At 48.9% G+C, this 23,914-nt stretch overlaps 1 protein-coding gene, 1 long non-coding RNA gene and 1 other non-coding gene across 7 annotated transcripts; 2 read left to right on the top strand and 1 right to left on the bottom strand.

The window, feature by feature from the left end:
* Window positions 1-107, top strand: LOC115934138 (U6 spliceosomal RNA). Its single transcript, XR_004069980.1, has one exon. It is a non-coding gene; the product is annotated as a U6 spliceosomal RNA (small nuclear RNA).
* Window positions 108-3,300: 3,193 nt separating this feature from the next.
* On the top strand, window positions 3,301-18,334 carry TM4SF19 (transmembrane 4 L six family member 19). 3 transcript variants are annotated; one of them, XM_063704533.1, is made up of 4 exons: window positions 3,301-3,425; window positions 14,662-14,863; window positions 17,711-17,880; window positions 18,154-18,334. In XM_063704533.1, exons 2-4 carry the CDS (start codon window positions 14,663-14,665, stop codon window positions 18,332-18,334), a joined length of 552 nt encoding a protein of 183 aa, XP_063560603.1. In that variant the 5' UTR covers window positions 3,301-3,425; window position 14,662. The 3 variants fall into 3 exon arrangements, with proteins under 3 accessions (XP_063560603.1, XP_063560602.1, XP_018879522.1); XM_063704532.1 differs by lacking the exon at window positions 3,301-3,425 and adding an exon at window positions 4,208-4,316; XM_019023977.4 differs by lacking the exon at window positions 3,301-3,425 and adding an exon at window positions 15,224-15,301 and having other exon boundaries at window positions 14,663-14,863.
* On the bottom strand, window positions 11,343-23,838 carry LOC109026311 (uncharacterized). 3 transcript variants are annotated; one of them, XR_008678406.2, is made up of 3 exons: window positions 23,713-23,838; window positions 17,719-18,691; window positions 11,343-15,478 (listed from the first exon to the last, which is right to left on the bottom strand). It is a non-coding gene; the product is annotated as an uncharacterized lncRNA (long non-coding RNA). The 3 variants fall into 3 exon arrangements; XR_002005312.3 differs by having other exon boundaries at window positions 11,343-17,869; window positions 18,170-18,691; XR_010133053.1 differs by having other exon boundaries at window positions 11,343-18,691.
* Between the last annotated feature and the right edge of the window lie 76 nt (window positions 23,839-23,914).

The following is a 23,914-nucleotide window of genomic DNA, read 5'->3' as shown; positions in this document are numbered from 1 at the left end:
GTGCTTGCTTTGGCAACACATATACTAAAATTGGGACGATGCAGATTAGTTTAACGTGGTTCCCGTGCAAGGATGACACGAAAATTAATGAAGAGTTCCAATTTTATTTTAAAAAATGGAACTGTGATAGCCAGTCGTAACGATCCCTTCTCATGTATGTGCATCAGGGGTTTCCTCAGTAATCGTTTGTTTTCATCACTGGAAGTAAAATCTCTGTGCAGAGACTGTGTTGCATGAATTATGCATTGCATGAATTAATTCATTCATCAAGTCATTCTTGAGCTTCTACCATGTTCCAAGCTCTGTGTGAGGCTCAGAATATACAGAGGAGAGTAAGAGTTAGTCCCTGCCTGCAAGGACCTCACAGCGGTGGAGTAAGAAGTGAGTCACACTCCAGTGGGAAGTGGGCAAAGATTTCCTAAGCAGACACAAAAATATTGACCGTAAAAGAAGATGGATCAATGGAGCTTAATTAAAATCAGTACTTTCTCTTCAAGTAAGGCCGGGCGCGGTGGCTCACGCCTGTAATCCCAGCACTTTGGGAAGCCGAGGCGGGTGGATCACGAGGTCAGGAAATTGAGACCATCCTGGCCAACATGGTGAAACCTCATCTCTACTAGAAATACAAAAATTAGCTGAGTGTGGCAGCCCATGCCTGTAATCCCAGCTACTCGGCAGGCTGAGGCAGGAGAATCTCTTGAACCCGGGAGATGGTGGTTGCAGTGAGCCAAGATCGTCGTGGCACTGCACTCTAGCCTGGCAACAGAGCTAGACTCTGTCTCAAAAAATAAAATAAAATAAAATAAAATAAAATAAAATAAAATAAAATAAAATAAGACGTAATAAAGAGAGTAAAAAGTCAAACCACAAACTGGGGGAAAACAGTCACAATAAATTTACCCGATAAAGGTCTCATACCTGGAATTATAATGAACCAGAAAACAGAAAAAAAGATAACCCATAACAAATGGGCAAAAACCATGGACGGGAACTTCTCAAAGAGGATCTTCAAATGGCTAATACGTATATGAAAAGGTGCTTACTCATCAAGGAGATGCAAATTCAAACACAAGGAGATTACACTAAACACCCACCACAATGCCTAAAATTAAAAATGTTTGTGAGAATGTGTAGAAACTGGAACTGTCACACACTGCTGGTGGGTGTGTAAATTAGGAGTACTTTGGGAATCTGTTTGGCAATATCTGCCAAAATTAAATATTCACCTGCCCTATGATAGCAATCCCACTCCTAAGACTATTCCCTGGAAAAATTAGCGCACAGTTCCTTCAAAAGACACGCAGAAGAGTATCCATAGCAGCATCATTTATAACAGGCAAAAGTTGAAAATATAAATGTCCATTAAGAGGAGAAAAAGTTGTAATATCCAATGTAATAATACTCAGCAATAAAAGAAGAATAAATTACATGATGGATGAATCTTACATATAGAATATTGAGTGAAGAAAGCCACACACAAAAGCCATACTGGGCTGGGCGCGGTGGCGCACGCTTGTAATCCAGCACTTTGGGAGGCCGAGGCAGGAGGATCACTTGAGCCTAGGAGTTCGAGACCAGACTGGGCTACATGGCGAGACCCCATCTGTACACAAAATTAAAAAATCAGCTGGTGTGGTGGCGCTTGCCTGTGGTCCCAGCTACTCAGGAGGCTGAAGTGTGAGGATCACTTGAGCCTGTGAAGGCAAAAGGCTGCAGTGAGTCATGATTGTGCCACTGCACTCCCGCCTGGATGACACAGCAAAACCCTTTTTTTTTTTTTTTAAAGAAAACTGTTTGATTCCATTTATGTGAAATTCAAGAAGAACTAAAACCTAATCAATTATTATAAGAGCCAAAATGAAAGTTAACACTGGGGACAAGGGATACGAATGACAGGCGACACAATGAAACCTCTGGGGATTTGGAATGTCCTGTATCTTGATTTCTGTGCTGGTTCACCAGGGTATACATGTAAAAATTCATCAGATTTTATCATTAAGATTTGTGCACTTTAGGCTGGGCGTGCTGGCTCACACCTGTAATCCCAGCACTTTGGGAGGCCGAGGCGGGTGGATCGCCTGAGGTCGGGAGTTTGAGACCAGCCTGACCAACATGGAGAAACCGTGTTTCTACTAAAAATACAAAATAAGCCAGGCGTGGTGGCACGTGCCTGTAATCCCAGCTACTCGGGAGGCTGAGGCAGGAGAATTGCTTGAAGCCAGGAGGCAGAGGTTGCAGTGAGCTGAGATTGTGCCACTGCACTCCAGCCTGGGAACAAGAGTGAAACTCTGTCTCAAAAAAAAAAAAAAAAAAGAAAAGATTTGTGCACTTTACTGTATATAATATCTAGATGTTTAAAATGCAATGGGAGCATAGAGAAAGAAGTACCTAACTCGGAGTAAAGAAATCCTGGCAGACTTCACTGGGAATGTTTGAACTGAATCTTGAATAGGAGCTTGTCCATAGAGGGTCACGGATCTCCCACACAGAGAGCACCACAAAATCCTCAGCAATTTGGTGAGAATATGGTACAAGATGATAGTGGCCTGGGGCTTGAACAAAACAAGAGGCTGAGTGCAGTGGCTCACACCTGTAATCTCAGCACTTTGGGAGGCTGAGGCGAACACCTGAGGTCAGAAGTTCAAGACCAGCCTGGCCAAAATGGCAAAACCCCGTCTCTATTAAAAATACAAAGATTAGCCGGGCATGGTGGCAGGTGCCTGTAATCCCAGCTACTCAGGAGGCTGAGGTGGGAGGATTGCTTGAGTGTGGGAGGCGGAGGTTGCAGTGAGCCGAGATCGTGCCACTGCACTCCAGCCTGGGTGACAGAGTGAGACCCTGTCTCAAAAAAAAAAAAAAAAAAAGTTAGACGTCTAGTACAGGAACCATGCAACACATCGAGTCAGCCAAGGGCAAGGTAAGGAGAGTGATGAGGAAAAAGGGTTGGCTGCCCTGCTCGGTGCTGTTCTGCCAAAGAGCCGAAATTCTTCGCAGGGTGGCAGATGAGGACAGGAACAGCTGGGGTGTGGCAAGTGTTGCTGCCTGGGGAGAGCGGAGGGTGAGGTGTTTCTCACGGGTGCATCCAGTGACTCATCAGGACAGCGGAGCTCATGAGGCCATGTCTCCCGTTTCCTGCCTTAGAATCACATGAAAATGAGCAGAGGGTGGGTCATCAGGACAGGGCTCTCCGGGGAGCGGAAGCGCCTTCAATGCAGGCCTGTGGGCAGGGGCGTGGGGGCGCGCACACACACACGCCTGGGTGACCTCTACGTATATACAGAGCCTCCCTGGTCCTCCTGGAAAGAGTCCCGGAAAGACAACCTTCAGGTCCAGCCCTGGAGCTGCAGGAGTGGAGCCCCACTCTGAAGACGCAGCCTTTCTCCAGGTTCTGTCTCTCCCATTCTGATTCTTGACACCAGATGCAGGTAAGCAGAGATGAAAGGGTGAGGTGACGGCCAGGGAACAGCCTAGCCTCACAGATGGGAGTGCACGCTTCCACTCCAGTGAGCCTGGCTCTGCAGCTTGGCGTCTGTGTGACTTTGCGCAATTCACTTACCTTCTCCTGTTGCCTCAGTCTGTCAACTTCTGGCCTTTGCACCTAGGATACTCTTCCTGCCTAGTATCTCATTGTCCATCAAGTTTGGGCATGGGCAGCCCTTCCTCCGGGAGGCTTCGTTTTGCTTCTGCCAGATAGGATTAGGTTCCTCCATGTGCTTCCATGACACCTTAAGTTGGATGCCCCTGCCTGGTACTTACTGTTACCAGCTGTGAATCCAGCGAGTCTGCAGCAAACTCAATCCTTGCCTTCTCGGGGGAGAGGTTCGGCTGAGGGGCAGAAGTGGGTTTAAGGCAGAGGGAGAGGCTGAAGCAAGTTTTAGAGCAGGAGTGAAGGTTTATTAAAGTTTTTGAGCAGGAATGAAAGGAAGTAAAGTACACTTGGAAAAGGGCCAAGTGCGCGACTTGAGACACCCAAGTGTGCTGTTCGACCCTTGACTTGGGTTTTCAACATTGGGATGGTTCCGGGGTCTCCGTCTCTTCTCCCCTGATCTTCCCTTGGGTTGGGCTGTCCGCAAGTGGCTGCAAGCCCCGGTGCCTGCCTGCCGCACAGGCACTTGGGAGGGGCCGCATGCGCAGTGTGTTTACTGAAGTCGTGCGCATGCTCACTTGAGGCGTTTTTCCCTTACCCGCGGAGCAGCACTAGAGGAAGGTCACACACACCAGCTGAACTCCGCCATTTTGCTTCTTAGTGTAGACGCATGAGCCCACTCGCCCAATTCCTGAGCTCTTATCAGGAAGCTGCTGATCACCAGGTTCAGGTATTTTCTATCTATTGGGAGACTGTCTTTCCCAACGCTGGCTGTGACCAATATTATTTTAGAAAGACAGTGTAACAACCGCCTGGCCATCACCTGATAGTCACCTGACATTACTGGGGTAGAGGCCCTCTCCCGCCCTGCTCATGTCTGCTCTATTTCTTACCACACTTCATTAGAATTGCTTTTTGGCCAGCCTGACCCACATGGCAAAAACCCATCACTACTAAAAATACAAAATTAGCCGGGCGTGGTGCATGCCTGTAATTCCAGCTACTTGGGAGGTTGAGGCAGGAGAATAACTTGAACCCGAGAGGCAGAGGTTGCAGTGAGTCAAGAGCATGCCACTGCACTCCAGCCTGGGCAACAAGAGCGAAACTGTGTCTCAAAAAAAAAAAAAAAAAAGAAAGAAAAAAGAATTGCTTTTTGCGTCAGCAGTGTCCCCACTAGACTTTAAGCTCCTCAAGAAAAGGGATTACATCTTTTTCATCATTATATCCCTAGCCCTCCAAGTGTCTGTCAGGTAATGATCACTTAATAAATATCCGACTGAAGGAAGAATGAAAGAAAAGCCTTGCTGGGTGGCGAGGGAGAGACACAGATGTAGAGAATGTGTGGTCTCTTCCTCCATGGAATTGAGCCGATCACTTCTGTTGTTGCCCGGACATCTAGCCGATGACGTGCTCACCTAGCTAGGACCTCAGGACAGAACAAGGAACTCCCCAACAGCCTGGTTTTAAGGTTTTACCTTCTGATCTTGCTTGTCTCTTCAGATATCAAATTAGGCCACCTCTTTGCTAACCTCCTGGTTCACATTTTTGGAAGCGTTTCTCCAAATGTTATAATTTCTAGGGGAATAAAGTCAGGAGGAGGGGTGAAATTCACACGAAGCTGCAGTGCGGCAAGTGCTTTTAGTGTTTGATTGATGGACAGCCAGGGCTCTGAATTCCACTCATCCAAAAGCCATGCTCCAGCTGGTAGTTTTCCCTCGCTGTCCATCATTTTTAGTTTCCCCTTTAAGAGTTTTCTGGGCTGGGCGCGGTGGCTCACACCTGTAATCCCAGCACTTTGGGAGGCCAAGGTAGGTGAATCACCTGAGGTCAGGAGTTCAAGACCAGCGTGGCTAACCTGGAGAAACCCCATCTCTACTAAAAATACAAAATTAGCCGGGCGTAGTGGTGTGCACCTGTAATCCCAGCTACTCAGGAGTCTGAGGCAGGAGAATCACTTGAACCCAGGAGGCGGAGGTAGCAGTGAGCTGAGGCCACGCCATTGCACTCCAGCCTGGGCAACAAGAGTGAAACTCTATCTCAAAAAAAAAAAAAGAGAAAAGACTTTTCTGATGGGAAAGTTTTCTGTAGAAGAGATTGTCAGGGGGGTTGATGTTGCTGAAGTGTGTAGACGGTGCTTTCTCAGAGGTGCTGTGATTTGAAGGCACTAAGTGCATTCCTGCACAACGGCCTCTCCTGGCCCCATGATCTAGGGCACCCGCTTGAAAGGCCAACCACACACCCATCTTTCCTTGGGCCCCGGTCAGCATCTGGGTGGGCAGTGGATTAAAGTTGTGAGTTGTTAACACCCTGGGTGGTTAATTTGCCTCAACACAGAATTACACACTGCAAGCCCCGCACTGCACGATGGGACCGTCTCGGAGGGAGGATGTGCAGACATGCGGGGACATCGCAGCAGTGTGGGCAGGCTGTGAGGGGGGCCGTTCTCCACAGGCGCCCTGCTCCCAGGAGCAGGACAGGTTCCTTGCTGTGACTGAGGAGTCCAGCGGCCTGTCAGCCAGAGGGTTGATGGGGGAAGAGACACCCCATCCCTCCAGATTCCTGACCCCACCCTGCCCCAGGACCCTTGGGCCCCCGGGGTAAGAGTCACTGTTGCTTCATATCCTACACCCACCCTCTCAGGGCACCCCACCTCTCTCCTACCCCCACCGTCCCAGGGCACCCCTCCCATCTCCTATCCCCACCGTCCCAGGGCACCCCTCCCATCTCCTATCCCCACCCTCCCAGTGCACCCCTCCCCTCTCCTACCCACACCCTCCCAGGGCACCCCTCCTCTTTCCTACAGCCCCTCCCCGTGCACCCCTGCCCTGTCCTGCCCTCACGCTCCCCATGCACCCCTTCCCTCTCCTAGCTCCACCCTCCCCATGCACCCTTTCCCTCTCCTACCCACACCCTCCCAGTGCACCCCTCCTCTTTCCTACACCCCCTCCCCGTGCACCCCTGTCCTCTCCTGCCCCCACCCTCCCCATGCACCCCTCCCGTCTCCTACCCACACCCTCACAGTGCCCCCCTCCCCTCTCCTACCCACATGGTCCCAGTGCACCCCTCCCTTCTACCCACACCCTCCCCGTGCACCCCTCCCCTCTCCTACCCACACCCTCCCCGTGCACCTCTACCCTCTCCTACCCCCACCCTACCAGGGCACCCCTCCACTCTCCTACATCCACCCTCCAGGGCACCCCTCCCCCTCCTATCCCCACCCTCCCCAGGCACCCCTCCCCTCTCCTACCCACACCCTCCCAGTGCCCCCCTCCCCCCTTCTACCCACACCCTCCCAGTGCACCCCTCCCCTCTCCGACCCACACCCTCACAGTGCCCCCCCTCCCCTCTCCTACCCACACCCTCCCAGGGCACCCCTCCCCTCTCCTACCCACACCCTCCCAGTGCACCCCTCCCCTCTCCTAACCCCACCCTCCCACTGCACCCCTCCCTTCTCCTAACCCCACCCTCCTAGTGCACCCCTCCCCTCTCCTACCCCCAACCTCCCAGGGCACTTCTCCTCTCTCCTACCCCCACCCTCCCAGTGCACCCCTCCTCTTTCCTACAACCCCTCCCCAAGCACCCCTGCCCTCTCCTGCCCCCACCCTCCCCATGCACCCCTCCCCTCTGCTACCTCCACCCTCCCCGTGCATCCCTCGCCTCTCCTACCCTCACTCTCCCTGTGCACCCCTCCCCTGTCCTCTGGCCACCCTCCCAGGGCACCCCTCCCCTCTCCAACCCCCACCTTCTCAGGGCATCCCTTCCCTCTCCTACACCCACCCTCCCAGGGCACCCTTCCTCTCTCCTAACCCTACCCTCCTAGTGCACCCCTCCCCTTGTCTTCTTTACCATAAGCTACAGTCTGGCCGGGCTCGGCGGCTCACACCTGTAATTCCAGCACTTTGGGAAACCGAGGCAGGAGGATCACTTGAGACCAGGAGTTCAAGACCAGCCTGGCCAACATGGTGAAACCCTGTCTCTACTAAAAATACAAAAATTAGCCGGGCATGGTGGTGTGCAGCTGTAGTCCCAGCTACTGGGGAGGCTGAGGCAGAACAATCGCTTGAACCGGGGAGGCAGAGGTTGCAGTGAGCTGAGATCGCGCCACTGCACTCCAGCCCGAGCGACAGAGCGAGACTCCGTCTCAAGAAAAAAAAAAATTATTTATCCTGGACCGGGTCTGTTTCTGAGCTCCAGCCTGGGAGACAGAGCAAGACTCCGTCTCAAAAAAAAAAAAAGAAAAAGAAAAGCAAAGCTACAGTCTTGAAAAATGGAAAACACCCGACTAACCAAGTTTCTAAAACAATTCTGAGTTCCTAAGTCATAAAACTGTTTTTAAAAGGATATGTTGAAGATGAAATATAGGATAGTAGTTCCTAGGAAGGAATCCAGAAAGAAGGCAGGATTGGAGAGGGCACACCTGAGTGTCAGTGATGTGATGGGTAATGACGTATGTTTGACATTGGTTGTGTTTACATGGGTGTTAATTATATCACACAAGTTACAAATATATTTTACACATTATGTTTAATTCTTTTTTAATGCAATTTTTTTTTGAGACGGAGTCTCGATCTGTGGTCCAGGCTGGAGTACAGTGGTGCGATCTTGGCTCACTGCAACCTCTGCCTCCCAGGTTCAAGTGATTCTCCTGCCTCAGCCTCCTGAGTAGCTGGGATTACAGGTGCACACCACCATTCCCAGCTAAGTTTTGTATTTTCAGTAGAGATGGGGTTTCGCCATGTTGGCCAGGCTGTCTTGAACTCCTGACCTCAAGTGATCCACCCGCCTCGGCCTCCCACAGTGCTGGGATTATAGGCGTGAACTACTGTGCCTGGCCTTTAATGCAGATTTTAAAAATATAATTTCAACTTTTATTTTAGATCTGGGGATACATATGCAGGTTTGTTCCATGTGTCTATTGCGTGATGTTGAGGTTAGGGTATGAGTGATTCCCGTCACTCAGGTAGTGAGCACGGTACCTACAGATAGTTTTTCAGCCCTGGCCCTCCCCCAATGTTTAATTCTTTATGCTGTGAAATATTTCATTATTTATGTGTGATGTAAAGTAATCCCCCCTTAACTGAAGCTTTGCTTTCCAAAGTTTTAGCTATCTGTGATCAACTGCAGTTCAAAAAACTTACGTAAAATATTTTCAATGAGAAAGACCACATTCACATAACTTTCATTACAGTATGTTGTTATAACTGTTCTATTTTATTATTATTGTTGCGAACTTCTTACTATGCCTGATTTATAAATTAAACTTTATTACAGATATGTGTGTATAGGAAAAAGCATAGTACAGACAGTCATCTACTTATGGTGGTTTGACTTCTAAGTTTCCAACTTTACGACAGGTTTCTAGGGACCTAACTCCATCATCAGTTATCTCCTTACACTTTATGATGGGATTACGGTTTCTACTGAATACTCATTGCTTTTGCACCATCACAAAGTCAAAAGTAAATTGGGACCGGGTGTAGTGGCTTACGCCTGTAATCCCAACATTTTGGGAGGTGGAGGTGAGAGGATCACTTGAGGCCAGGAGTTTGAGATCAGCTTGGGCCACATAGTGAGACCCTGTCTCTATAGAACTAAAACATTAGCCAGGTATGGTGGCGCATGCCTGCGGTCTCAGCTATCCGAGAGACTGAGGTGGGAGGATCACTTGAGCCCAGATCAGGGCTGCAGTGAACAATGATTGTGCTACTGCACTCCAGCCTGGGTGACAGAGCAAGACCCTGTCTCAAAAAAAAAAAAAAAAAAAAAATTGTAAGTTGAACCATTGTGAGTCAGGGACTGTCTACTGTGTTGCCAGCATTAAATGCCTTTTGAACTTAGGATATTTTGACTTACAACGGGTTTATAGGAGTTCGACCCCATCATAAGTGGAGAAGCATCTGAATATACAGAGTTTGGTATGATCTGTGGTTTCAGGTATCCGCTGAAGCTCTTGGAACATATCCCCTGCAGATATGGGGGACTATTGTGTGTGTGTGTGTGTACGTACACACATATATACACACATTATACATTATATGTATATGATATATATGTGTGTGTGCATATATATAGAGCCTCTGATCCATATCATATATATATATGTTTTCTTCCCTTCCCCTTCCCCTTCCTCTTTCCTTCCTTCCTTTCCTTTCTTCCTTCCTCCCTCCCTCCCTCTCTCCCTCCTCTCTCTCTCTCTCTCTCTCTCTCTCTCTCTTTTGCTCTGTCACCCAGGCTGGAGTGCAGTGGTGTGATCTGGGCTCACTGCCACCTCTGCCTCTCGGGCTCAAGCGATTCTCCTGCCTCAAGCTCCTGAGTAGCTTGGATTACAGGCGCATACCACCACGCCGTTAATTTTTTTTTTTTGAGACCGAATCTCACTCTCTTGCCCAGGCTGGAGTGCACTGGTGTGATCTCGGCCCCCCAGGTTCACGCCATTCTACTGCCTCAGCCTCCCGAGTAGCTGGGACCACAGGCACCCGCCATCATGCCCAGCTAATTTTTTTGTATTTTTAGTAGAGACGGGGTTACACCATGTTGGCTAGGCTGGTCGGAAACTCTTGACCTCGTGATCCACCCACCTCAGCCTCCGAAAGTGCTGGGGTTACAGGCGTGAGCCACCGCGCCTGGCCTCTATACACATATTTTCTGATTAGGTGCAAAGCAGTGTGTTATAGGCGTGTCAAGAGCCTCAAGGGGCCAAGTGCCGTGGCTCACGCCTGTCCTCCCAGCACTTTAGGTGTCTGAGGTGGGAGGGCCCTTGAGCCAAGGAGTTTGAGACCAGCCTGGGCCACATAAGGAGACCTCACCTCTATTACATTTTTTTTTTCTTCTGAGACGGAGTTTCACTCTTGTTGTCCAGGCTGGAGTGCAGTGGTGTAATCTCGGCTCACTGCAATCTCCACCTCCCAGGTTGAAGTGATTCTCCTGCCTCAGCCTTCCGAGTAGCTGGGATTACAGGCATGCGCCATCACACCTGGCTAGTTTTGTATTTTTAGTAGAGATGGGGTTTTGTCATGACGGCCAGGCTGGTCTCGAACTCCTGACCTCAGGTGATCTGCCCGCCTTGGCCTCCCAAAGTGCTGGGATTACAGGCGTGAGCCACTGCACCCAGCTAAAAATAATTTTTTTCAATAAAAAATAAATAAATAAATAAATAAATAAAGAGCCTTAAGGGGAGACAGACGTGTAACTGAACTGCACAGTGGGAACAGGCCACTTCCTGGGGATGTCATGATGCTGACTTTTTTCAGATCCACATTGACATGAGTCTGCCCAAACATTACTAGTCCTATTTTAATTCATATGTATATATATATATATATATATATATATATATATATATATATTTTTTTTTTTTTTTTTTTTTTTTTTTTTTTTAGATAGAGCTTCACTCTTGTTTCCTGGGCTGGAGTGCAATGGCACGATCTTTGCTTACTGTAACCTCTGCCTCCTGGGCTCAAGCGATTCTGCTGCCTCAGCCACCCGAGTAGCTGGGATTACAGGTGCCTGCCACCACGTCCAGCAAATTTTTTGTATTTTTTAATAGAGACACGGTTTCACCATGTTGACCAGGCTTATCTCAAACTCCTGACATCAGGCGATCCACCTGCCTTGGCCTCCCAAAGTGCTGGGATTACAGGTGTAAGTCACCGTGCCCGGCCTTAATTCATATTTTTCTAAAAAACAAGAAGTTCACATATCAATGAAAATATAAAAGAGAGAAAGAGAGAGAGGAATATAAGGAGTGGAAGAGGCATTTTATAATTTATCTAGATATGACATTTTAATTGTAATTAGCTTTATTGATATACAGTTAAAATTCAATAAAATTCACCTATTTTAAGTGCAAAGTTTAATGAGTTTTGTCAATACATACAGTTATGTATTCACCACCAGAATCTAGACACAGAATGCTTCCACCCCTTCAGAAAGCTTCCCATGCCCCATGCTAACTAATCCTCTTTCCCATTCTCAGCCCATGGCAACCGCTCATCTGCTCTCTGTTAAAAGTTTTGCCTTTTCTAGAATTTCGTATATATAGAAACATGTGAGTAGTCTTTTGTTTCTGGCTTCTTCCACTTAACACAACGCTTTTGAGATTCATCCATGTTATATGTAGCAGAAATTTACGCATTTTATTACCTAATAGAACTCATTTGTATGGATAACACAATTTGTCTTGATTCACCTATTGATTACTGATAAGTATTTGAGTAATCACAAATTTTTTAATTGATTTTTTATTGTGGTAAAGTATGTAACATCAGATTTGTCATTTTAACCATTTTAAAGTGTACAATTCAGTGACATTAATTACATTTGCAATGATGTGCAACCATTACCATTATCTATTTCCAAAACTTTTCTTCACCCGAAACAGAAAGTCTGTAACCCTTAAACCGTGGGCAGTGGCCCAGATCTGGTCATAGCTACTCTGGAGGCACAGGCTGGAGGATCATTTGAGTCCAGGAGTTGAAGACCAGCTCGGGTAACATAGTGAGACTGCATCTCTAAAAAAAACCCCAAAACCACCGCGCGCGGTGGGAGGCCGAGGCGGGCAGATCACCTGAGGTCAGGAGTTCAAGACCAGCCTGGCCAACATAGTGAAACCCTGTCTCTACTAAAAATACAAAAATTAGCCAGGCGTGGTGGCACATGCCTGTAGTCCCAGCTACTTGGGAGGCTGAGGCAGGAGAATTGCTTGAGCCCAGGAGGCAGAGGTTGCAGTGAGCTGAGATTGTGCCACTGCACTCCAGCCTGGCTGACAGAGCAAGACTCTGTCTCAAAAAAAACCAAAACAACACAAAACAAACCCGAAAACCTCTGTAACCATTAAACAATAACTCCCCATTCTCTCCTCCCTCCCCACAGTCCCTGATAACCTCCAGTCTACTTTCTTTCTCTATAAAGTTGTTATTTTGAATATTTCATATAAGTGGAATCATACAATATTTGTCCTTTAGTGTCTGGCTTATTTCTTTTAGCATGATTTTTTTTTTTTAGATGGAGTCGCTTGCTCTTGTCACCCAGGCTGAAGTGCAGTGGCGCGATCTCAGCTCACTGCAGCCTCTGCCTCCTGGGTTCAAGCGATTTTCCTGCCTCAGCCTCCGAGTAGCTGGGATTATAGGCAAGCACCCAGCCGACATTTAAATTTTTAAGCAGTCTGATTAATCATGTTTTGTGGATTGTACTTTTTGCATTTTAGTAAGAAACCTTTATCTAACCCAAGGTCCCAGTGTTTTTCTCCTGTGTTTTATTCTAGAAATTTTATAACGCTTTTAGACTCATGCTCCATTTCAAGTGAATTTTTGAATATGTTGTGAAGTAATAGTGAAGGCAGTTTTGTTTTGCATATGCGTTGTTCCGGCACCATTTGTGGAAGAGACTTTTTCCCGCTGAATTGTCATCTTCTTAAAAAATCATTTATCGGCCGGGCGCGGTGGCTCACGCCTGTAATCCCAGCACTTTGGGAGCCCGAGACAGGCGGATCACGAGGTCAGGAGATCAAGACCGTCCTGGCTAACACGGTGAAACCCCGTCTCTACTAAAAATACAAAAAATTAGCCGGGCATGGTGGCGGGCACCTGTAGTCCCAGCTACTCGGGAGGCTGAGGCAGGAGAATCGCTTGAACCTGGGAGGCAGAGGTTGCAGTGAGCTGAGATCGCGCCACTGCACTCTAGCCTGGGCAACAGAGCGAGACTCCGTCTCAAGAAAAAAAGAAAATCATTTTTTCCTGGACAGGGTCTGTTTCTGAGCTCCAGCCTGTTCCAGTAGTCCATATGTGTTTCCTTACGCGTGGCTTCAGTGTCTTCAATTACTGTAGCTTTGTAAGTCTTGAAATCACATGGCGTAAGTTCTCCAGCTTTGTTTGTTTTTCAGAATTGCTTTGGCTAATCTTCACAATTGCTTTGCATTTCCATATAAATTTAGATTCAGTTTGTCAATTTCTATAACAAAACTCTCCTAGGATTTTGACTGATATTGCTTTAAATCTTTGCATCAATTTAGGGAGAACATGTTAACTATTTTGAGTCTTCTGGTTCAGGAACATGGTACATATCTCCATTTATTTAGGTCTCCATTAATTTTCTCAGCAGTGGTTTGCAATTCTTACTATATAGGTCTTGCAAATATTTTGTTAAATTCATCCATATGTATTATATTTTTATGCTATTGTAAATGATATATTTTAATTTCAATCCTCAATTTGTCATTGCTTGTATATACAATAGAATTTTTGTATATTAATCTTTTATTCTATGACCTTGCTAAACTCACCTGTTAATTCTAATAATCTTTAGGATTTTCTACATAATGTGATCACATTATCTGTGAATAATAACAATGTTACTTTTTTTTTTTTTTTAAGATGGAGTCTTGCTGTGTCATCCAGGCTGGAGTGCAGTGGCATGATCTCAGCTCACTGCAACCTCTGCCTCCCGGGTTCAAGCAATTCTCCTGCCTCAGTCTCCCCAGTAGCTGGGATTACAGGCGCCCACCACCGTGCCCAGCTAATTTTTGTATTTTTAGTAGTGACGGGGTTTCACCATGTTGGCCAGGCTGGTCTTGAACTCCTGACCTCGTGATCCGCCCGCCTCAGCCTCCCAAAGTGCTGGGATTACAGGCGTGAGCCACCATACCCGGCCGACAATATTACTTCTTTCTTACCTATCTGTATGGCGTTTGCTTCCTTTTATTTTTGTATTGCACTGGCTAGGACCAGTACAACGTTGAATAGAAGTGGAGACAATGGACATCATGAAGACACCTTTAAACATTTCTTTTTGTCAGAAATAATCACTGGCTGTAATAGAGGCATAAACAAAATATGATGGAATGCAAACTATGTATGTGTGAACAGGGGTTAGCAGAAAAGGAAACAATTAAATCCTAGTCACTGGGGAAGATTCCTAAGGAGCAGAGTTTTTAAGCAGGTTGCTTGGCTCTCATTGGTCTGACCCTGGAAGGTGGCGGTTTCTGTAGTCTGTTTCCCTCACCCATGATATGCTGCTGGAGTTCCCTTCCCCATCCCCCCACAGCAGAGCTGCCGCGACTCCCTTTCTATCTGTTCCAGGATGGTGTCCTCTCCCTGCACGCCGGCAAGCTCACGGACTTGCTCCCGTATCCTGGGACTGAGCCTTGGGACTGCAGCCCTGTTTGCTGCTGGGGCCAACGTGGCACTCCTCCTTCCTAACTGGGATGTCACCTACCTGTTGAGGGGCCTCCTTGGCAGGCATGCCATGCTGGGAACTGGGCTCTGGGGAGGAGGCCTCATGGTAAGTGTCCGGGGTTCCCTGAACATGAACTCTCAAAGAGACCCCAGCGGGGAGCAGGAAGGTGGCATGGGAAGAGTGTTTTGATTCCTTGCAGAAAAGTTTATTCTAACAAGCTGGTCTTGGATCTGTAGAAGCTCTAAGAGACAGGAAACCTAGCTTGGGACCAGGCAGGTCGGGTGTGAAAGTTAACATCCACAGCGTTAAATCAGGCTCGTCATACACATGTGGGTCCCCAGAGTCAGAGTCAACAGGACGACTGAGTTCATGTGAGGTGCCAGCCACTCTAACAGCTGTGGGCAGCACCTAGAAACAGCTGGCAAAGTCAATTTCCCCATCTCAACATTCTTCTCTCTCCTGCAGGTACTCACTGCAGCTATCCTCATCTCCTTGATGGGCTGGAGATACGGCTGCTTCAGTAAGAGTGGGCTCTGTCGAAGCGTAAGCACCAGATTCCACTCTTCTAACACCCAGAGTGTCTCCACCTCTATTACTCTAGAGGCAGGTGGTAAAGAGGCAATTTTGGTCTTGGGGCCTGAAGTCAGGTCCTCACTGTGACCCTCAGTAACGCTAAGTTCTTGGGCAAGTTGCTTCATCTTTCCAGTTTCAGGCTTTCATCTGTAAAATGGGAGCTGATCAAGTCAAGGGAGTAGTGCTTAGTGAAGCCCAGACGTCTGTACCAGTGTGAGAAACTGTTACTCTCTTAGGGTGTTGGACAATATGGACATGAGTTGTGACACTGTAATCATGTGTCATTGATGGAAATTTTCCTAGTTATTTTAACTAATGTTTTCTTAGAACAGGAAAGTTTTCCAGAGATCATCTAATCACTAGATTCTAATCTAACCCCTCCATTTTACAGATAAACTGAGGCCCAGAATAAATTTCTACCTTATTAATTACAGCAGCAACTGTATAAACTTGAAAGATCTCAGTATATGTGTAACACACACACACACACACACTCGTTCTCAGACATGAATCTGTGGCCTTATGGTAACTCCACAGCCTGCTCTGATATCTGCAGCCCACATGTTGGGAAGCCCACTGACTCAGTTACATGTTAAAAAATCAAATATAGGCCAGGCGCGGTGGCTTACGCCTGTAATCCTAGCACTTTGGGAGGCCAAGATGGGTGGATCACCTGAGGTCAGGAGTTTGAGACCAGCCTGGCCAACATGGGGAAACCCCGTCTCTACCAAAAATACAAAAATTAGCTGGGCGTGGTGGTGGGCGCCTGTAATCCCAGCAACTCAGGAGGCTGAGGCAGGAAAATCTCCTGAACCTGGGAGGCGGAGGTTGCAGTGAGCCGAGATGGCGCCACTGCACTCCAGCCTGGGGGACAGAGCGAGACTCCGTTTCAAAATAAATAAATAAATAAGTAAATAGATAAATAAATAAACACTTGCACATTTCATTCACTGTCTGTTCTCATTCTGGTTTTCCCTGAGGCACGTAGTTCTGACACTTGAATGTGCATGAGAATCACCTGGAGGGCTTTTGCCGGAACACGGATTGCTGGGCTCCCTCCCCAGAGTTTCTGATTCAGGATGAGGGGGATGTTTTGCATTTCTAACAGGTTCTCAGGTGATGTGATGCGGCTGGGCAGGGACCCCATTTTGGGAACCACTGCCCTAGGCTTACTGATTCATCTTGAATCCTTTAACTCAGAGTCAAAACTTACTATGCACCTTTCTCTGATCCCTCCCCAACTCCAAACCAGCTTGACCTCAGTGGGAGAATGACTCCATGACTCTGCAGAAAAACGCTATGTAGATGTTATTCACATTTTTAAAACAGGCATTTTTGGGGGAGGGAGAAAAAAATCTAGAACCCTAAGAAAGAATCCAATATGGGCCGGGCACGGTGGCTCACGCCTGTAATCCCAGCACTTTGGGAGGCTGAAGCAGGTGGATCACAAGGTCAGGAGATTGAGACCAGCCTGACCAACACAGTGAAACCCCATTTCTACTAAAAATACAAAAATTAGCTGGGTGTGGTGGCGCATGCTTGTAGTCCCAGCTACTTGGGAGGCTGAGGCAGGAGAATCGCTTGAACTCAGAGGTGGAGGTTGCAGTGAGCTGAGATTGTGCCACTGCACTCCAGCCTGGGCGACAGAGCGAGACTCTGTCTCAAAAAGAAAGAGAGAGAGAGAAAGAAGGAAGGAAGGAACGAGAAAGAAGCCAATATAGAAGCAGCCTAGAAACCTGTCAAGGAAGGAAACCCAGTTATTTTCTGGGAGGGCAGTGGGAGCACAGACTGATGGCCAAGAAAGCTCTTGGCTGGAGAAACGCAGCGACAAGTGGAGTCATTTCAGAGCTTGGCTGCAGCTTCTCTCTCGCTGTTTCTCTCCCTTCTTTCCCTCCCTCCCACTTCTCTCCTTCCCTTCTTTCCTGCTTCTTTCTTTCCTTCCTTCCCTCCCTTCCTTTTTTTTATCCTTGATTTGAAATAGAGAAGAATCAGAGTTGGGAACCTGGAACTTTTGAAAATGCAGCTTTTCCTTAGAAGAGTCAGTGGTGGGCCTGTGGTAGCTTCCTCTTTAGCTCAGAGGCTGAATGGCTGTAATGTGCAAAAGGTTTGTGATGCCAAGCTGCTGAGCAGCTCAGGCGAACTCACGGAGTCAGGGAGATCCGGGGCCTGCGATTCTGCTTCTTGGTCCTTTCTCTCCTAGAAACCCCTCACGGCCTCCCCACCATGGGTTATGCTTCAAAGGGGGTGCCATGGACAGAATTCTCCCCCATGACAGGACGGAAGAACACCGAGACCAGAGAAGTCAGACCTGTACAGACCGCCCCACAGGCTCCCCAGCCACGACCCCGTCTTAGCTCAGCGTTTCTCCTCCCTCCGCAGGTGCTTACTGCTCTGTTGTCAGGTGGCCTGGCTTTACTTGGAGCCCTGATTTGCTTTGTCACTTCTGGAGTTGCTCTGAAAGATGGTCCTTTTTGCATGTTTGATGTTTCGTCCTTCAATCAGACACAAGCTTGGAAATATGGTTACCCATTCAAAGACCTGCATAGTAGGTAAATGGGTGGAGGCTTGGGCTTGGTCTTTTCAGACAGAGAGAGAGAGAGAGACAAAAAGACACACAGACGAACTACAAGCTCCTTTGGGTCACACATCCTAGCATCTTGCTCCTCTGATACTCAGAAAATTGCAAATGGAGCAGTAATGGTCACCCTCATGAGCCCAGTCCCATGACCTGGTCAGGGGAGACCCCAGTTTTCTACTGGGGTTGCCTGTTTGGCTTTCCTTACTTATCGCCTGACCCCTGGTCTCCTTATTTTTTGGGATAGGAATTATCTGTATGACCGTTCGCTCTGGAACTCCGTCTGCCTGGAGCCCTCTGCAGCTGTTGTCTGGCACGTGTCCCTCTTCTCCACCCTTCTGTGCATCAGCCTGCTCCAGCTTCTCCTGGTGGTCGTTCATGTCATCAACAGCCTCCTGGGCCTTTTCTGCAGCCTCTGCGAGAAGTGACAGGCAGAACCTTCACTTGCAAGCATGGGTGTTTTCATCATCGGCTGCCTTGAATCCTTTCTACAAGGAGTGGGTATGAATTATAAACAAACTTCCCCTTTAGGTGTCCCTGGAGTAATAACGACAACAAAATTCACTGCAGGTCGGTGGAATGATAGAATGCATTTTAAATCACATTGTAAACTTCCAGGTGATCCATGGATAGGATAAATAACTAAGTTATTATAATTGTTTAGGAATTTATAGTCCATAAAATATCCTCCAGCCAGGGTCTCATTTCAGCTTCTTGACAATCCCATAAAGTTGGCCATTTGTTACACATAGAGAAGTTGAGGCTCGCAGAGGGTAACAGGCTTGCTGTAAAAGCACACAGGGAAGTTAAGGTGAAGTCAGCACCTGACCCCCTATCTCCCTGTTGTTTTGTTGTTGCTGAGACAGGGTCTTGCTCTGTTCCCGTCTGGAGTACAGTGGCACAATCATAGCTTAGTGTAACCTACAACCCGTGCACTCAAGCGATCCTTCTGCCTCAGCCTCCGAGTAGCTGGGACTACAGGCACACACCACTACACCTGGCTAATTTTTTAATTTTCTGTGGAGAGGGAGTCTTGCTATATTGCCCAGTCTGGTCTTGAACTCCTGAGCTCAAGTGATCCTCCCACCTTGGTCTCCCAAAGCGCTGGATTATAGGCATGAGTCACTGTGCCTGGCCCCAACCCCCATCTTCTAAATTCAACTTCTCCAGTTACTGTGGACTAAACAGTGTTTCCTCCAAATCTGTAGGTTGAAGCCCTAACCCCCAATGTGACAGTCTTTGGTGGTGGCACCTTTTTTTTTTTTTTTTTTTTGAGACAGTCTCGCTCTGTCACCCAGGCTGGAGTGCAGTGGCGTGATCTCGGCTCACTGCAACCTCCACCTCCCAGGTTCAAGTGATTCTCCTGCCTCAGCCTCCTGAGTAGCTGGGATTACAGGCATGTGCCACCACGCCCAGCTAATTTTTGTATTTTTAGTAGAGACGGGGGTTTCACCATGTTGGCCAGGCTGGTCTCGAACCCCTGGCTGCAAGTGATCCACCCACCTTGGCCTCCAAAAGTGCTGGGATTACAGGTGGGAGCCACCACGCCTGGCCATGATGGCACCTTTAAATTAGTAATTAAGGTTAAATGAGACTGGGCGCAATGGCTCACACCTGTAATCTGAGCACTTTGGGAGGCCAATGTGGGAAGATCACTTGTGACCAGGGGTTTGAGACTAACCTGGGCAACACAGTGAGACCTCGTCTCAAACAACAACAACAACAACAAATGATTAAATGAGGCCATAGGGTGGGACCCTAATTAAATAGGACTGGTGTGCTTATAAAAAGAGGAAGAAAGAACAGAGCTCTCTACACTGGCTCAAAGAAAAAGGCCCTGTGAGGACCCAGTGAGAAGGTGGCTGTCTGCAAGCGCAGGGGCGAGGCCTCAGGAGACACCAAACCTGCTGGCACCTGGATCTTGGACTTCTAGCCTCCAGCACTGTGAGAAAATCTATTTCAGTTGCTTAAGTGCCCAGTTCATGGTATTCTGCAACAGCAGCCTGGCAGACTAATACACCAGCGTTCTCTTCACTAGTGTTCACGAGTTCAACAAGTAGAGGAGCACCACCTCTGTCCACACAGTTTGGATATCTGTCCTCACCCAAATCTCATGTTGAATTGTGAGCCCCAGTGCTAGAGGTGGGGCCTGGCAGAAGGTGTGTGGATCATGAGGCGGATCCCTCACGGCTCAGAGCTGTCTTTGTGATAGTGGGTTCCCACGAGATCTGGTCATTTAGAAGCGTGTGGCACCTCTGGCCTCTCTCTCGCCTGCTCCTGCTCTCACTATGTGACTCGCCTGCTCCCTCTTCACCTGCTGCCATGAGTAAAAGCTCTCTGAGGCCTCCCCAGAAGCTGAGTGATGTGGGTGCTATGCTTCCTGTAACACCTGCAGAACTGTGAGCCAATTAAATCTCTTTTTCTTTTTTATGGAGTCTCGCTCTGTTGCCCAGGCTGGAGTGCAGTGGCATGATCTCGGCTCACTGCAACCTCTGCCTCCCAAGTTCAAGCGATTCTCCTGCCTCAGCCTCCTGAGTGGCTGGGATTACAGGCACCCGCCACCACACCTGGCTATTTTTTTGGTACTTTTAGTAGAGATGGGGTTTCACCATATTGGCCAGGCTGGTCTCGAACTCCTGACCTTGTGACCCGCCCACCTCAGCCTCCCAAAGTGCTGGGATTACAGGCGTGAGCCACCCAACCCGACCTCACAGCTGCTTCTCACACGGCACCTAGAAGCAGGGGCCTCCTGCTCTCCCACTGCGGGGTTTTCAGTCAGGTCGGGCTGGGTGGTGAGAAGAGTCAGAGCGGAATGAAGAAGATGCTGGTGGGAGAGTGTAGTATGACGGGCAGGAAGAGGACAAGGCAGGCAGAAGCAGCCTGGGAGGAACCTGGAAGATGGGCACTGGCAAGAAAAGTGGTGGGCGGGCTCCAGAAACGAGTTTGAGAACCCCAGGCTCTGGCCGGGCACGGTGGCTCACACCTGCAATCCCAGCACTTTGGGAGGCCACGGTGGGTGGATCACCAGAAGTCAGGAGTTTGAGACCAGCCTGGCCAACATAGTGAAACTTCAGCTCTACAAAAAATACAAAAATTATATGGGTGTGGTGGTGCATGTCGGTAATCCCAGCTATTCAGAGGCTGAAGCAGGAGAATTGCTTGAAACCAGGAGACAGAGGTTGCAGTGAGCCGAGATTGCACCACTGCACTCCAGCCTGGGGGACAGAGACTCTCTCTCACAAAAAAAAAAAAAAAAAAAAAAAGAGGCCGGGTGCAGTGGCTCACGCCTGTAATCCCAGCACTTTAGGAGTCCGAGGCAGGCAGACTGTGAGGTCAGAAGTTCACGACCAGCCTGGCCAACATGGTGAAACCCCGTCTCTATAAAAAATACAAAAATTAGCCAGGTGTGGTGGTGTGCACCTGTAATCCCAGCTACTCGGGAGGCTGAGGCAGGAGAATTGCTTGAACCCGAGAGGCGGAGGTTGCAGTGAGCCGAGATCATGCCACTGCACTCCAGGCTGGGGGTCAGAGCTAGATTCTGTCTCAGGAAAACAAAAAACAAAAAAAAAACTCCCGGAAACACAGCACCCCAGGCTCTGTTGGAAGGGAATGTGGGGCCCAGGTGCTGCTCTATCCCCTCCTCAGTCCCCTGGATCCCAGCTTGATTCCTCCACTATTCTGCCTCAGTGAGGAGTTGCTGAAGCACTGGGGGCTTCCAGAACACAGGGGTGCCTCCCTCTCCCAGGCTCAGAGGCACGGTTCTGTCATCCGACAGTCCAACCAGCAGAGCTCGTAGGAGGCAGGTCCCTTCAAACACCACCTCACCCTTTCCTCTCCAGGGCTGCTGGCCTAGCGGGCCTGCCAGGGTGGGGAAGGTGGACACACAGGCCTGTGGGAGACACAAGGAGGCACAGCCTCTTGAGCAGGCAGGAAGTCTCCAAGTCCAGAGAGCACATCCTATTCCTGCATACAACATCCAGGAAGCTTGCCTGGGCTTGTCTCACATTTCCCTCTTGGCTGGTTAGTTTCAGGGTCATGGCTAGGATATGCCTGATATGGAGAAGCTTCTCTTGCTGGGGAAAGGTACTGACACCTCCACACAACTCACGCAGAAATTTTTTTTTTTTTTTTTGATACAGAGTCTCTTGCTGGAGTGTAATGGCACGATCTCGGCTCACTGCAAGCTCCGACTCCCTGGTTCAAGCAATTCTCCTGCCTCAGCCTCCCAAGTAGCTGGGATTACAGGCACGTGCCACCACACCCAGCTAATTTTTGTATTTTTAGTAGAGACCGGGTTTCACAATGTTAGCCAGGATGGTCTTGATCTCCTAACCTCATGATCCGCCCGCCTCGGCCTCCCAAAGTGCTGGGATCACAGGTGCGAGTCACCGTGCCCGGCCAACTAATGAAAAGTTTAAAGAATTTATATCTAGTTTTGGATGTTAGGCATGCGCACACAAGTGCATGCACACTCATACACATCATCTCCACAAGCCCCATCCTGGCTCAGCCCTATTCTGATGGGTCAGCAGGACCCCAAGGAGAGAAGGGTCGGTCCTTGGCACTAAGACAGTTCACAGTGGTTAGCTGACTCATTCTTGCCTCCATTCTTTCAGGAACTGCATAGTTATAGTACAGAACATGACAGCGATTCGAAAAACAATATCCCAGCTGGCTGTGATGGCTCATGCCTGTAATCCCAGCACTTTGGAAGGCTGAGGTGGGATAATCACTTGAGCCCAAGAGTTCAATAGTAGCCTGGGCAGCATAGCCAGATCCTATCTACAAAAATTAAAAAGATTAGCCACTCGCGGTGGCATTCGCCTGTAGTCCCAGGTACTCCAGAGGCTGAGGTGGGAGGACTGCTTGAGTCCAAGAGGTCGAGGCTGAAGTGAGCGGTGAGTGCGCCACTGCACTCCAGCCTGAGCGACAGAGCAAGACCCTGTCTCAAGTGAAAAAAAAAAAAAAAAAAAAAAGAAAAGAAATCCCTGCCCTTTCAGCCTCTCCAGTAAACAGGGATTACAGGCACGAGCTACCTCATCGGGCCTTAGTTTTTGAAGCTAGCAGAGGCCAAGATACAACAGCCTTCTAAAACAGGACCAGGGACTGCTGCTTATAAGCAGGGAATGCGGCAGAGTACGATGGCTCACGCCTGTCATCCCAGCACTTCGGGAGACCGAGGTGGGCGGATCACCTGAGGTCAGGAGTTGGAGACCAGCCTGGCCAATATGGTGAAACCCCGCCTCTAATAAAAATACAAAAAAAATTAGCCGGGCGTGGTGGCGGGCGCCTGTAATCCCAGCTGCTCGGGAGGCTGAGGCAGGAGAATCGCTTGAACCTGGGAGGTGGAGGTTGCAGTGAGCCGAGATCGCGCCACTGCACTCCAGCCTGGGTGACAGAGCGAGACTTCGTTTAAAAAAATAAAAATAAATATATATTTTTAAAAGCAGGGGATGCACCCTAAGTCTCTTTCCTTCCTTCCCTTTTTTTTTTGAGACGCAGTCTCGCTCTGTCGCCAGGCTGGAGTGCAGTGGCGCGATCTCGGCTCACTGCAACCTCCGCCTCCCGGGTTCAATAGATTCTCCTGCCTCAGCCTCCAGAGCAGCTGGGGTTACAGGCGCGCGCCACCACGCCCGGCTAATTTTTGTATTTTCAGTAGAGATGCGGTTTCACCATGTTGGCCAGGATGGTCTTGAACTCTTCCTGACTCAGGTGATCCGCCCGCCTCGGCCTCCCAAAGTGCTGGGATGACAGGCGTGAGCCCCCGCACCCGGCCGCCGCAATTACTTCTGCACCAGCCCAATACCTCAAGTCCATGAGCCTCAGGCCCCGCATCTATTTCCTCCGACTGCGGCGCGGCTGATACTGCCTAAGGCGGGCGGAAGCTGTCGCGCGTCCGGACGCGACCAGTTCCCGCCCAGCAGCCGGTGCGCAGGCGCGGGCAGGGAGGGCGGCTGTGCGGGGCGCTCGCGGGCTTCAGCGAGGCGGGAGGGCGGCCCTGTTGCCCT

This window comes from Gorilla gorilla, chromosome 2, assembly GCF_029281585.2.
Source record: "Gorilla gorilla gorilla isolate KB3781 chromosome 2, NHGRI_mGorGor1-v2.1_pri, whole genome shotgun sequence".
Taxonomy (NCBI): Eukaryota; Metazoa; Chordata; class Mammalia; order Primates; family Hominidae; genus Gorilla; species Gorilla gorilla.
Note: the sequence above shows the minus strand (reverse complement) of the source record. Positions and strands in the feature narration are given on the sequence as shown.